This window comes from Amblyraja radiata, chromosome 30 (genome assembly GCF_010909765.2).
Source record: "Amblyraja radiata isolate CabotCenter1 chromosome 30, sAmbRad1.1.pri, whole genome shotgun sequence".
NCBI classification, from domain to species: domain Eukaryota; kingdom Metazoa; phylum Chordata; class Chondrichthyes; order Rajiformes; family Rajidae; genus Amblyraja; species Amblyraja radiata.
Genome location: NC_045985.1, coordinates 26014904 through 26030293, shown reverse-complemented (window position 1 = coordinate 26030293; position 15390 = coordinate 26014904). Strand labels below are relative to the sequence as shown.

The following is a 15390-nucleotide window of genomic DNA, read 5'->3' as shown; positions in this document are numbered from 1 at the left end:
AAACCATCAGTTACCCAGATATGTGTCCTGCGAGCTGGATCCAGGAGCAATGGCAATGGATATTTTCTCCCTCAATTTTGGAGGAATGTTTATGTATGCTTTCCGCCAATTTGTCTCACAAACCGATGCTTGACCAAAATCAAGCAAGACTAAGCCACAGGCATATTGGTAGTGCCAGATTGGCCTACTCAAGCCTGGTCCCCAAAACATTTTGGGAACTATAGTCCAGCCAGTTATGGCTGTACCCAAGAGCAGGGACCTCCTAGTGAACCCAGTTACAGGGAGTAATCATCCACTACATGAACGTATTAACTTGTTGGTCTGCAGATTCTGAGGAAGCCATTTCTAGGCATAGGACTGTCCGAACAAATACAACACAGTTCGGATAACGGATGTCTTGGAGTTCCTATCAACTCTGTACTATAACTATAAACAAAGTTATAGTGCAATCTATAGTGCCAGAGGCGCACTCTTCTCCTATCTGATGCTGGAAGCAGGGCACGGGTCAATAGGAACGCACCCCTTTACAACAAAATTCATGAAGGTAATTTACAATTTAATACCTCCAAGGCCCAACTTTGACAGTGGGGACCGCCTATAACTAACCCTGAAGGTGGTATGCTGACAAAGAGTCCAGACACTGCAAAAGCTATGGTTGGACTACATGACCACCAATATGAACAACATAACATTCCTAATCAGGAACTTGATAAACCAGAGCAGGCCAGGAATGCCACGGATGGAGATCCAGTTCTTGGCATATCCAGAAGACCAACGGTTGTGTGTGTGGTAACATACTAACACCACTTTCTGAGAGTTACGTAGAACCTCAGAGGCTCAGAACAATCGGTCCTCATCAGCCATAAAAAACCACACCAGAAGGTCTCAACTCAAACCATCTCCAGATGGTCAAAGGAGGTAATGGAGTGAACATTTATATGGTTAAATCTCACTCCACCAGGGCTGCATCTACGTCGGCAGCAAGAGCTATGGACGTGCCCCTTGACGACATCCTAGTGTCTGCAGGATGGACGAATGAAATAACGGTCCACCTGTTTTATAACAAACCCATAACCGGACTGGGGGTGTTTGCACGTACCATTTTAAGTTCTGTTCCTTAGTTTCCCCCCAAGGTTGGGAGGGGTAACTATTTTTTTTTAATCTTTTCTTTCATTTAAAGCATCAGTGTCTTTACTTAACTACGTAATGTCTGAATGCTTTAATGATTACATGCATCCATGATCAATCCATTCAGTGTGTGACGCCTGGATTCGTAACCGGCGTAAAATCACAGAGCTTTGAAATCTTCACGCGACTCCGAAGTAAAATAGTAAGATTAAATGAGAACTTACCAGTTTGAAGTTTGATCTTGATTTTATGAGAAGTTACGATGAGCGATTACGTGCCCACCGCTCCCACCCTCATACTATCAAGGTCATATGGAAGTTCTAGTTTCTTCACAATCTTACTATTCTCAAGTCTTCTTTTTATCTGTGATTTTACACCGCTGCTTTGAAGATTGACGCGCACGCAGACGGACGGCCCTTCTTCACGTAATCGCTCATCGTAACTCCTCATAAAATCAAGATCAAACTTCAAACTGGTAAGTTCTCGTTTAATCTTACTATTATGCCCCATATCACATTGTTCAAGATGTGGACTCTTATAAATCGGCGAGACCAAACGCAGACTGGGTGATTGTTTCGTGGAACACCTTTGCTCAGTCTGCGTGAACCTACCTGATCTCCTGGTTGCTGGACAGTTTAATTCTCCTTCCCATTCCCACTGACCTTTCTGTCCTGGGCCTCCTCCATTGTCAGAGTGAGGCTAAACGCAAATTGGAAGGACAGCATCTCATATTTCGCTTGAGCAACTTACACCCCAGTGGTATGAATATTGATTTATCTCACTTTAGGTAGCCCCGGCATTCCCTCTCTCTCCATCCCTCCCCCACCCAAGTCGCACCAGCTTCTCATTTTCACCCAACAAAGAGCTCACAATGGCCTGTTTCCTTTATTATCGTTACATTTTTGCATATCTTTCATTCATTTTTCTTTATCTCTCCACATCACCGTCTATATCTTTGGCTTCCCTTATCCCTGACCAGTCTGAAGAAGGGTCTCGACCCGAAACGTCACCCATTCCTTCTCTCCAGAGATGCTGCCTGGCCCACTAAGTTACTCCAGCTTTTTGTGTCTATCTTCACGATAATTAATTATTGAATACATTCTATGTAGCGAGGGATAGATTAGTTGTGGTAGTTCTAGCCTGGCCAACCTCTTCCTGTAGCTCAGGCCCTCGAGTCCTGGCAACATCATAAGGTCATAAGCGATAGGAGTAGAATTAGGCCATTCGGCCCTTCAACTACTCTGTCTACTCTGCCATTCAATCATGGCTGATCTATTTCTCCCTCCTAACCCCATTCTCCTGCCTTCTCCCCATAACCCCTGACACCCGTACTGGTCAAGAATCTATCCATTTCTGCCTTGGCCTCCACAGCCTTCTGTGGCAAAGAATTCCATAGATTCACCACCCTCTAAACAGATTCCTCCTCATTTCCTTCTCAAAGGAATGTTCATTAATTCTGAGGCTGTTACCTCTAGTCCTAGACTCTACCACCAGTGGAAACATCCTCTCCACATCCACTCTATCCAAGCCTTTCACTATTCTGTAAGTTTCAATGAGGTCCCCCCTCATTCTTCTAAACTCCAGCGAGCACAGGCCCATTGCCGACAAACGCTCATCATAGGTTAACCCATTCATTCCTGGGATCATTCTCGTAAACCTCCTCTGGACCCTCTCCAGAGCCAGCCCATCCTTCCTCAGATCTGGGGCCCAAAATTGGACACAATATTGACCAGCTCCTGAGTGTCGAGACCTTTCTTCAGACTGAGAGTCAGGGGACCATTTCATGTCGAGACCCTTCTTCAGACTTTCCCGCTCCCCTGACTCTCAGTCTGAAGAAGGGGTCTCGACCCGAAAAGTCACCCATTCCTTTTCTCCAGAGATGCTGCCTGTCCCACTGAGTTACCTCGGCTTTTTGGGTCTTATCTTCTCTGCACCCTTCCCAGCCTGACGACATCTTTCCTTTGACACGGTGCCCGCAGCTGAAGACGGTGCTGTATATGCCGTGGGTCATGCCTTACCACTTGTCGTTTTCCCTGTACGTTATCCTGGAAGGACGGCAACGAATTCACGAACGAGATAATCACAAAAGCAGTCAAGGAAACTTGCTTCTCCACCCCGGAGACTCCACCCTAAAATAAACATAGTCGAAGGAGGTCTTCCACATATTCGAAGGAGGTCTTCAACATGTCATTTTTTCAAACTCTTCTAAACTCGCCGATTAGATCGCCTACATGGGACAGCCCCTTTAGTGTGCGGGAGGTTACGAGCTATAGTGAAAAGCTTTTGTTGCACGTTTACCGGCCAGCGATTCCACCCGATTTACACATGACAATTAACTAAGCTGTAACTGAAGTTCGGCCTCTGCTGAATCCATTGAGATTGATAACAGAAGAAAGGTTGAGCAGGCTGGGTCTCTATTCCTTGAAGCGCAGGAGGATGAGGGGTGATCTTATAGAGGTGTATAAAATCATGAGAGGAATAGATCGGGTAGATACACTGAGTATCTTGCCCAGAGTAGGGGAATCGAGGACCAGAGGACATAAGTTTGAGGTGAAGGGGAAAAGATTTAATAGGAATCTGAGGGGTAACCGTTTCACACAGAGGGTCAAGTCAACTTTATTTATCACATACACATACACGATGTGCAGTGAAATGAAAGTGGCAATGCCTACGGATTGTGCAAAAACTACAGAACAGAATAGAACAGAATCAGTATTTACATGTTAGAAAATAATTTTTTACAAAAGACACAGCACAACAGGAAATTAGTCTCTGGTGAGATAAGTTTACAGTCCTGATGGCCTGTGGGAAGAAACTCCGTCTCATCCTCTCTGTTTTCACAGCATCACAGTGGTGGCGCTTGCCTGACCGTAGCAGCTGGAACAGTCTGTTGCTGGGGTGGTAGGGGTCCCCCATAATGTTGCTGGCTCTGGATTTGCACCTCCTGGTGTATAGTTCCTGCAGGGGGGCGAGTGTAGTTCGGCCGAACGCACTACTCTCTGCAGAGCCTTTTTCACACAGTGGTGGGTGTATGGAACGAGCTGCCAGAGGAGGTTGTTGAGGCTGGGACTATCCCATCGTTTAAGAAACATTTGGACATGTAGTCATAGAGTGATACAGTGTGGAAACAGGCCCTACGGCCCAACTCACCCACATCGGCCAACATAACCGAGCTACACTAGTCCAACTTGCCTTCGCTTGGTCCATATCCCTCCAAACATGTCCTATCCAAGTACCTGTCCAACTGTTTCTTAAACGATGGGCTCAACTACCTTCTCTGGCATCTCGTTCCATACACCCACCACCCTTTGTGTGAAATGGTTACCCCTCGGATTCTTATTAAATCTTTTCCCCTTCACCTTGAGCCTATGTCCCCTGGTCCTCCATTCCCCTACTCTGGGCAAGAGACTCTGAGCATCTACCTGATCTGTTCCTCTCATGATGTTATACACCTCTATAAGATCACCCATTATCCTCCTGCGTTCCATGGAATAGAGACCCAGCCTGCTCAACCTCTCCCTATAGCTCACACCCTCTAATCCTGGCAACAACCTTGTAAATCTTTTCTGAACCCTTTCAAGCTTGACAATTTCTCTCCTATAACATGGTGCCCAGAACTGTACACAATATTTTAAATGCGGTCTCACCAACGTCTTATACAATGGATAGGACAGGTTTGGAGGGATATGGGCCAAGGGGGACTAGTGTAGCTGGGATATTATTGGCCGGGGTAGGAATTTTGGGCTGAAGGGTCTGTTTCTACACTGTATCACTATGACTCTCTACAGCAACAGATGGATAAAGAACGGCTGGCTTATACAACCTTCATGTCGTTGCTCCACATCCGTTGGTCATCAACAAAGTATCCAGGCTCCCTCTGCCATTGCATTACGTACAAGACGGCTTGCCGAACATATTCATGCTCGATCTGGATATGATTGCGAACAGTTGAGAATATCTTAGCGATGAATGCCGTTAACCTGTACAAGTGGAACACCAAAAGGTTTCTCGAGCTGGAGAAAGGAAGGAACTGCAGATGTTGGTTTAAAACCGAAGACTGACACCAAAATGCTGGAGCAACTCAGCGGGACAGGCAGCATCTCTGGAGAGAAGGAATGGATGACGTTTCGAGACCTTTCTTCAGACTGAGGCTGAGACCGAGACTTGAGTTTAGTTTATTGTCATGTGTACCGAGGTACAGTTTTTTTTGCGTGCTAACCAGTCAGCGGGAAGACTAGGTAGACAAAAATGCTGGAGAAACTCAGCGGGTGAGGCAGCATCTATGGAGCGAAGGAAATAGTCAATAGGCAGGTCGAGACCCTTCTTCAGACTGATGTGAGGGTGCGGGGGGGGGGAGGCGGGAGGAAGAAAGGAAGAGGTGTAGACAGTGGGCTGAGGGAGAGCTGAGAAGGGGAGGAGAAAGTAAGGACTATCTGAAATTAGAGAAGTTAATGTTCATACCGCTGGTACTTTCCTCTATAGTCGTTCTGCTGGTTCATACAGCGGAAAGACTATGCAGGGAATAACGTCGAACAACTTCCGAAGAAGGGTTTTGACCCGAAAAGTTGCCTATTTCCTTCTCTCCATAGATGCTGCCTCACCCGCTGAGTTACTCCAGCATTTTTGTCAACCTTTGATTTTCTAGCATCTGCAGTTCCTTCTTAAACAAAACGTTGAATAATGTTCAGTGCAAGATGAAACCTGTAGAGCCCAATCATATAGGGCGGTAGATAGTCGTTCAGGGCTGCTTTTAACTGACTTTACCTTGCACTAAACGTTATTCCCTTATCATGCATCTGTGCACTGTGGACGGCTTGATTGTAATCTTGTATTGTCTTTCCGCTGACTGGTTAGCACGCAACAAAAGTGTAAACCTTTGAAAAATTTAAACTCCAGAACCAGGGGCCACAGTCTAAAAATAAAGGGAAGGCCATTTAAAACTGAGATGAGAAAAAACTTGTGTATTTGTGGAATTCCCTGCCACAATTCACTGGATGTATTCAAGAGAGAGTTAGATAGAGCTCTAGGGGCTAGTGGAATCAAGGGGTATGGGGAGAAAGCAGGAACAGGTTACTGATTGTGGATCACAATGGCGGTCGAGGATCGGAGGGCCAATTTCTTTGTTTCTATGTTTCTAAAGGGCCTGTCCCACTTGTGCGTTATTTGCATGTCATTCACGCGATATCATTTACGGGTCACAACGCACGACGTGCAGTGAGATGTGGTGGCGTAGGCAGTGACACGCGGTCGCGCGCGACGCCCCAGGGTTTTGGGATTCTCAAAATCCTCGCGCGCCTCCTGTGTGACATGCAAATAACGCCCAAGTGCGACAGGCCCTTTAGGGTAAAAACCGTTCCCATGACAACTCAAACCTACCAGGTGCTGCCAGGTGTATCCTTATAATAGCCGTAAGAACCATCCGGCCTTTTAAATTGTACGAGCCTCCTGTAGCCTGTGAACGAGACACTGGATGTGAGGAAGGCAGCCCAAGACATAAGTAAACATCAGCTCCTTCAGTGTGCAGGAAGGATAGATAGATTAGATAGAATTTATTTGCCACACAACCAGGGTCGGTGGAATTTGGGTTGTCTGCAGAGGTACAATGATAAAGAACACACAATACACAATAAAAATGTAACACAAACATCCACCATGGCATTCATCACTGTGGTGGAAGGCACAAAATTTGGCCAGTCCTCCTCCATTTCCCCCCCGTGGACAGGACCAGAGTCCAGAGTCAGTCCAGGATCGGCTCTTCCTCACCGGAGACCGCGGCTTTAAGTTGGTGTAGGCCGCAGGCCGGCGGTCGAGATTTAAAGTCTCCGCCGCAGCCAGAAGCACCGCAGACCGCAGGACCGATGACCGAAGCTCCCCTCCAGGGGTGATGGTAAGTCCATGCCGGTAGAAGTTGGCCGTGGGCCGGCAGTGGTGGCTTCTTCTTCCCCCCCCCCCCCCCGGGTCCCCAACAAGGGATCCCGGGCTGTAGACGCCGCACCAGCTGGAGCTGTACAGACCGCGACTTCGGGCTGCCGGCTGCCCCGGGCCAGCGAAACGGAGCGATCCCCTCCAGCGAGGGCTCACCCGCTCCACAACGAGAATCCACGTTGCGCCTGCCGCTGAAGCGTCTCCGGGAAAGGCCGCGCCGATCCTTGATGTTAGGCCACGGGGGAGGCGACCTGGAAAAAGTCGGCTCTCCATGGAGGAGGCGACCGAAGCGGTTACCTCCTTACCCCCCCACACAAAACACACCAAGAAACACCAAACACATACTTTAAAACATACAAAAAAAATTTAAAAAGTTGAAAAAACTAACGCGCTGCTGACATGGCTGCTGCCAGGGCAGCGCCCCCTACACATGCTGAGTTAAACCAAAGATAGACCTGGTGCAGTAACTCAGTGGGTACAGGCAACATCTCTGGAGAGAAGGAATGGGTGATGTTTCGGGTCGAGACCCTTCGTCATTTGTGTCAAAATGAGGTAGCATGCAGCGTCACACACACTAACTATCCACCACCCCCCCCCCCCCACACACACTAATTACCCCCCTTGATATCATAAGAATATTATAAATTTGCTCCTTTTACCCCATATGCAGGTGGGCGGAGCGACTCACGTCGCAGCGGCCTCTGCAGTCCGTCTGTCTTTTTTTTATTTTTTGTCTCGTTTGAAGGTAGTTTAAAGTGGTTTTTTTATAAACTGGGTATGTGTGTGGGGGCGGGGGGTGGGGAAACTTTTAAAATCTTTCCTCTCCACGGAGAACCCGACCTTTTCTCTGTCGGGTCTCCGTTGTGATTGGGGCCTAGCACGTGGAGCGGTCTCCAACCTGAACGACCTGGGGCTCCAGTCGTGGAGCTGCAGACCTACTTACCATCTTGGAGCTGGCCGAGTTCGGAGCGGAAGGAGCTGTGGTGGCGCGCTGCTGTGGCCCGACCCCTGAGATTCGGAGGCTCCAACCGCAGGTCTGGTGGACGGTAGCACCGTGAGCCCACGGGTCCCTGCTGGGAGACCGCTTTTCGGGGCCTCCGCAACGGCGACTTCTCCCGCCGAGTTGCGGGGTTGGAAATTACCTGGAGCGGGGCCTTACATCGCCCCACGCGGCTTTAAATGGCCGCGGGACTTGCTAGGGCCCGCCGGGGGCTCCAACACCAAGACCCGGAGCGCGGCTTTGCATCACCCGGCACGGCTTTAATGACCGCGGGACACTTATCATCGCCCGCCGGGGGCTTTGACTTTGACATCGGGAGGAGAATGGGGAGTGCAGGGGAGAGATAAGTCTTTGCCTTCCATCACAGTGAGGAGGAGATTCACTGTGATGGATGTTTATGTAAATTGTGTTGTGTCTTGGTTCTTTTTCTTGTGTGTATGACTGCAGAAACCAAATTTCATTTGAACCTCAATGAGTTTCAAATGACAACAAATAAATTGTATCATTGTATCAACCACCCTATCTACCGACGCATAGCCCCCAACTTGCAGTCGCATCTAGAGAGGGGGGGCGGGGGGAGAGAGGGGGGGGGGAGAGGTGGGGTGGGGTAGAGATGGGGGGGGGGAGAGAGCGAGAGAGGGGGGGAGAGAGAGAGAGAGGGGGGGAGAGAGAGAGGAGGGGAGAGAGAAGGGGAGAGGGAGAGAGAAAGGGAGAGAGACAGGGGGGGAGAGAGAGAGAGAGAGAAAGAGAGAGGGATAGGGGGAGAGAGAGGAGGGGAGAGAGAGAGAGTGCCTTTTTACTTCAACCTAAACCCCCCAAACAACCATTTGCAGGCAGTGCCTTTTTACTTCAAACCAACCATATTTTCATTTTCAAACCACATTAAGGGCACTGACAGTTAAGTAGACATGTATTCAGTGTTATTCAGAGCTCAGAGAGACGTGACGCCATCTTGCAGAGTGAGTGACGCACACCACTTCCTGGTTTTATAGTCCCTCCCCCTCCCCTCCAGCAGGGGCAGCAGAGAGAATGGTGATTTTTTAAAAAACATTAATATCTCTCTGATTTTTCATCGATGGGAAAAATCCTCTGGTCCAGGAAGGCAGACGTGGCCTCTGAGCTAGGTGGCCAAAAATGACGGTCGAAGGTGGCGGCGTTCTCTCGGAAATCGCAGCACAGTGGGCCAAAAGCGGTCAAGATCAGACTTTTAGTAATATAGATGTTTATGTGTCCGTGTGTGTGTACGTGTATATGTTTGTATATATGGTTATTTATTTATTTATCTGTTTATGTATTTATTTATCTATTTACTATCTATCCTGAGGAGGCGCTGTCCTGTACGGTTGCCTGTCCTGCAGCTGTCCGTTTTTTTCACTTCTTTTTTATTATTTTTAGTACGTTAAAGTGTGTAGTCAGGGGGTCTAATCTTTTTGTGTGTGGGGGGTTGTGGGGGGGAAGGGGGAAACTGCTTTTTCAAGTCCCTACCTGGTCGGAGAGGCTGCCTTCCTCCGAGCAGCACCTTCAACCTGTCCTCGCGGCCTACCAGCGAGTCCTGGAGCGACGTTTCTGAGGGGACCTGACCAGAACCTCGGCTTTGGCGGCGGCACAGCTCTGAGGCGCAGCGGCGGAGCGGGCGATGCCTTGACTGAGTCGCCGCGCTGGAACTCCAGTATGCTGGGACCGCCGATAAGAACATTGTGGAGCCGCGGTTCTGTGGAGCGGCCAGCTGCGGCGCTGAACTTTACATCCCGGAGCCTGGGATCTCTCGTCGAGATCGCCAGTGTGTGAAGCTCCGTTCAACGCGGTCTGTTGGCTTGGAAGCCGCGGTCTCCGGTAAGAAGGCGGCCGTTCCTGGCACCCCAAGCCGCTGAGGGTTCTCCCGACCCCGGAGTACCATCACCCGGCGAGAACATCGGGCACCGTAACGGCGACTGTGGGGGCCTCAATAGGCCCGACTCAGGGTGGACAAGAGGATGGGGACTGGACTTTGTGCCTTCCCCCACAGTGGGAACCACTGTGGGGGGATGTTTTTATGTTTTAATGTTAAACTTCTTGAATGCTATGTTGTATTTTTATTAGTGTGCTGCAAGGACATCTGAATTTCCCCTGAATAAGGGGATTAATAAAGTAAATCTAATCTAATCTACAGTAATTGTTTGTGTGTGTGTGTGTATGTATGAGTGTGTGTTTGTGTGTGTATGTGTGTGTATGTGTATGTATGAGTGTGTGTTTGTGTGTGTGCATGCCTGTGTGTGTATCTATTTATATATTTATTTATTTACCTATTTATCTGTCTGCTTGTTTATTTGTCTATTTATCTATTTTATTTATTTATCTATTTAAATATATAGGTGAGTGTATATATTTTTTGTTTTTTTAAAGATTGTTTTTAGTCATTTACTACATTATTGACAGCACGTTTTCTCTTGGGGGCATCGTGATGAGCGCTGACCAAGCGGGCCGACGGGGTCTGTTTGTGTGCCCTGTGACTCCACGACTGTGACAATAACAGTGGTGAGGCTTGAGAAGGGGAGCCATTAAAAGTCGTGCCCACCTGACTCAATGAACTCCAGGGCCTTGTCCTTCCGTTCAGGCTTCAGCGAGATCCACTGCTCGCTCTTGTCCAGGTACCTGATGGCGTAGACAGCGGGCGCCATCTTTATGGACGTCTGCTCCACGCATCCCGTTGGTAATCTGATGAGGTTATCGATGCCTTCCGCATCCAGGGAATTCTCCACCGAATCCCCCATCACCTCGCCTGGAGGAGTCAATGAATAGACGTCAATGAATGGACGGCAAAGATAGACACAAAATGCTGGAGTCACTCAGCGGGTCATGAGGTCATAAGTGACAACGAGAAGAATTAGGCCATTCGGCCCATCAAGTCCACTCCACCATTCAATCATGGCCGATCCATCACTCCCTTTCAATCCCATTCTCCTCCCTTCTCCCCATAACCTCTGACATCCATACTAATCAAGAATCTATCTATCTCTGCCTTATAAATATCCACTGACTTGGCCTCCACAGCCTTCTGTGGCAAAGAATTCCACAGATTCACCACCCTCTGACTAAAAAAATTCCTCCTCATCTCCTTCCTAAAAGAATGTCCTTATATTCTGAGGCTGTGACTTCTAGTCCTAGACTCTCCCACTAGTGGAAACATCCTCTCCACATCCACTCTATCCAAGCCTTTCACTATTCGGTAAGTTTCGATGACATCCCCCCCCCCCCTCATTCTACTAAACTCCAGGGCCAGTGCTGCTAAACGCTCAAATGTAGGAACAGTCTTCAGTGACACAAAATGCTGGAGTAATTCAGCAGGACAGGCAGCATCTCTGGAGGGAAGGAATAGGGGACGTTTCGGGTCGAGACCTTCCTTCAGACTGAGAGTCAGGGGAGAGGGAGACAGAGATATGGGAAGGGACAGAACAAAGCAGAGCCAACACAGTTGACTCATGAAAGGTTAGTTTAGTTTAGAGATACAGCGCGGAAACAGGCCCTGCGGCCCACCGAGATCCTGCCGACCGCGCACTATCTCCATCCTACACATACTAGGGACAATTTACATTTATACCAAGACAATTAACCTGCAAACCCTTACGAGTGTGGAGTGTGGGAGGAATCCGAAGATCTCGGAGAGGGAAAGCAAGGGTCACTTGAAGTTAGACAAGTCAATTATTATTAAAGCTTTATTACAGACACAGGTCCATATAACACATCAAACAGAAAAAAAAAAAGAAGATACAAAAATACATTTAAGAAAGAAATTTGCATATTAGCCTATAAAATATACAAGCTATTGCACCAATGCAGTCTTAGCCTAGAAGTGTATCTATAGCAGCTTTTCAGAGGGCTGACTAGGGCTTCAATTATGTGGTTCTCTGACTTGTCCAGACGACACATAAAACTAAACATCAGCTGTCTTAAGAGTGCCTCACAGGTTGGCACTCTAGTGGACACGAGCAATTGACTGGCACTATGCCACCTAGGGACACAAAGCAGCAACCTCATTGCATCATTGTATGCTACCTTGAGCCTTTGCATACTTTTTTTCTTATACTTCGACCACAATTGGGCAGTATACAACGGTGTGATGTAGGTTCTGAACAGGGAACACTTCACAGAGTCAGAGCACATATAAAACTTCCTTATAAGCATGTTCGCTTGAAGATAAGTTTTACAGCGCTGTCGGTAAAGGTCTTTGTCATCCGTCCAGTCATCGGATATGACATGACCTAAGTATTTAATTTCCTCACACACAGCAAGAGGACCGCCTGACAAATAAAAGGTCGGAAAAGTTGATTCCCTGTCCTCAGCGCTCCTAACTAACATTATGCGGCTTTTCTTAGCGTTGTACTTAATGTCATAATCAAGGCCATACTGAGAGCACACCTTCAGCATCTGCTGCATCCCAGCACTATATGGACAGAGCAGGACCAGGTCGTCTGCATACATAAGATGGTTAACAATAGTGTTGCCCACAAGACAGCCAGTTTTTAACCTATTTAACTGATTTGACAGTTCGTCCATATAGACATTAAATAAAATAGGAGACAAGATTCCTCCTTGCCGCACTCCGTTACTAACACAGAATGGAGCAGATACAACATTGTCCCATTTAACCTGAAACGTTTGATGGGCATACCAGAATACTAAAATTCTCACTAATAATTTAGGGGCACCTCTATCCAGCAATTTTACAAACAAGTGTTCGTGATTAATTCTATCAAATGCCTTGGACGCATCAATAAAACATCGAAATACAGATGAATTCAGGCTTGTGTACCTGAATACAATCTCTTTAAGAGCATAGATACACAGGTCAGTTCCATTCTTTCTTTGTTCATACCACTGGGGTGTAAGCTGCCCAAGTGAAATAAGAGGTTCTGTTCCTCAAATTAGTGCTGGGCCTCACTCTGACAGTGGAGGAGGCCCAGGACAGAAAGGTCAGTGTGGGAATGGGAGGGGGAGTTGAAGTGCTGAGCAACCGGGAGATCAGGTAGGTTTAGGCGGACTGAGCGGAGGTGTTCAGCGAAACGATCGCCGAGCCTACGCGTGGTCTCGCCGATGTACAGCAGTCCACACCTGGAAGAGCGGATACAGTAGATGAGGTTGGAGGAGGGGCAGGTGAACCTCTGCCTCACGTGGAAAGACTGTCGGGGTCCTTGGACGGACTCGACGGAGGAGGTGTAGGGACAAGAATTACATCTTCTATAGTTGCTGGGAAAATACCGGGGGAGGGGGTGGTTTGGGTGGGAAGGGATGAGTTGACCAGGGAGTTGCGGAGGGAACGGTCTCTGCGGAAAGCAGAAAGGGGTGTAGATTTGAAGATGTAGTTAGTAGTGCGATCCCGTTGGAGGTGGCGAAAATGTTGGAGGATTATGTACTGTAGAAACATAGAAAATAGATGCAGGAGTAGGCCATTCGGCCCTTCGAGTCAGCACCGCCAGTCAATATGATTATGGCTGATCATTCAGAATCAGCACCCCGTTCCTGCTTTCTCCCCATATCCCTTGATTCTGTTAGCCGTAAGGGGTAAATCTAACTCTCTCTTGAAAACATCCAGTGAATTGGCCTCCACTGCCTTCTGTGGCAGAGAATTCCACAGATTCACAACTCTGGTGGGCTGAGCGGAGGTAAGATGTTTCTAACATTGAGAAGAGGATGTACGAGCAGTGAATTGAACATGAGAAGAGGCAAGGCAACGCCTGGCGGGTGATAGGTGAACATGGGGAAGAGTGTTTGATAGGCAGATTGTTGGAACAAAGGCCAGAGCTGAAGAAAAGGTGCGAGAGAAAAGGATTGAATAGGATGGCTTGGTGTCACAGCGATGAGCTTGCTGCCTTGCAGCACCAGAGACTTGGGTTTGATCCTCACTACGGGTGCTGTCTGTACGGAGTTGGTACACTCGCTCCATGACCTGCGTGGGTTTTCTCCAGGATCTTTGGTTTCAATAATAGACAATAGGTGCAGCAGTCGGCCATTCGGCCCTTCGGCCCTTCGTTTCCTCCCACACTCCAAAGATGTGCGGGTTTGTAGGTTAATTGGCTTGGCGTAATCGTACATTATCCCTAGTATGTGAAGGATGGTGTTAGTGTGCGGGGATCGCTGGTCAGTGCAGACTTGGTGGGCTGAGGGCCTGTTTCTGCGCTGTATCTCTAAACTAAACAGAGTTAATTGTCTAGGAATATAGGTGGAAGGGGAGGGGGAGCGGAGAAATAGGTGCGAAACCGGGAGGGGCAACAGGGAGAGATGGTGGGGGGGGAGGCGGGGGGGGGGGGGGGGGGGGGGGGGGGGGGGGTGAAGGGGTATGGGATCATGATATGACAATAAACAAACGTTAATTAATCAGTGGTATTAATTGAGAAAGAAATATTGGCCAGTAGGGATAGTTGTAACCATAGTAAGCTTGTAAAGTGACGAGATTAAACTATACTAAACTAAACTATCTAAACTAAAGTAAAGTAAAGTGAATTAAACCAAACTAAACTGTCTTAAACTAAAGTAAATGAAACTAAATTAAACTAAATTAAACTAAACTATCTAAACTAAACTAAATTAAATTAAACTAAGCTGAACAAAACTATATAAACAAAACTAAACTTCTATCTAAACTAAATTATATAAACTAAACTAAACTAAACTAAACTACTCTTCCTAAACGAAACTATCTAAACTAAACTAAACTATATAAACTAAACTATCTAATCAAAACTAAACTATCGAAACTAAACTAAACTAACTAAACTATCAAAACTAAACTAAACTAAACGATATAAAATATCTAAACTAAACTAAACTATCTAATCAAAACTAAACTAAACTAAACTATATAAACTAAACTAAATTATATAAACTAAACTAACCTATTTAAACTAAATTAAACTAAACGATATAATCAAAACTAAACTCATCTAAACTATCTAATCAAAACTAATCTAAACTAAACTGAACTATTTTAACTAAACTAAATTAAACTAAACTATCTAATCAAAACTAAACTGAACTAAACTATCTAAATTAAACTAAACTAAACTACCTACCAGAGGAGATGCTGGTAAATGGGACTGGTGTTTCAGTGGGCTGCATGACTGTAATGGGCCGAAGGGCCTCAGTCTGTGGTGTATGACCACACAGCAGAGTGCTCTTTATTTGATAGAGTAGGCCATGTGTTAATGGGCTCAGTGCTCATTCCCCATTGTAACTGAAGCCTGGATATTGCCAGGACTTGAGGGAATGAGCTCCAGGGAGAGGCTGGGCAGGTTACGACTCAAAGCACCTCAACTGTAAATGTTATTCCCTTATCCTGTATCTGTACCCTGTGGACGGCTCGA

The 15390-nt window shown here is 47.1% G+C and overlaps 1 protein-coding gene across 1 annotated transcript in view; it reads right to left on the bottom strand.

Moving 5' to 3' along the window:
- LOC116990202 (complement C4-like) overlaps positions 1 to 15390 on the bottom strand; it is a 134878-nt gene that overhangs the window by 49336 nt on the left and 70152 nt on the right. Inside the window, exons 24-27 of the mRNA XM_033047749.1 lie at positions 10608 to 10811; positions 6505 to 6580; positions 4952 to 5108; positions 3147 to 3257 (exon numbers count right to left, since the gene is read on the bottom strand). Coding sequence (XP_032903640.1) covers positions 3147 to 3257; positions 4952 to 5108; positions 6505 to 6580; positions 10608 to 10811 — 548 coding nt within the window. The remainder of the gene's footprint in view (positions 1 to 3146; positions 3258 to 4951; positions 5109 to 6504; positions 6581 to 10607; positions 10812 to 15390) is intronic.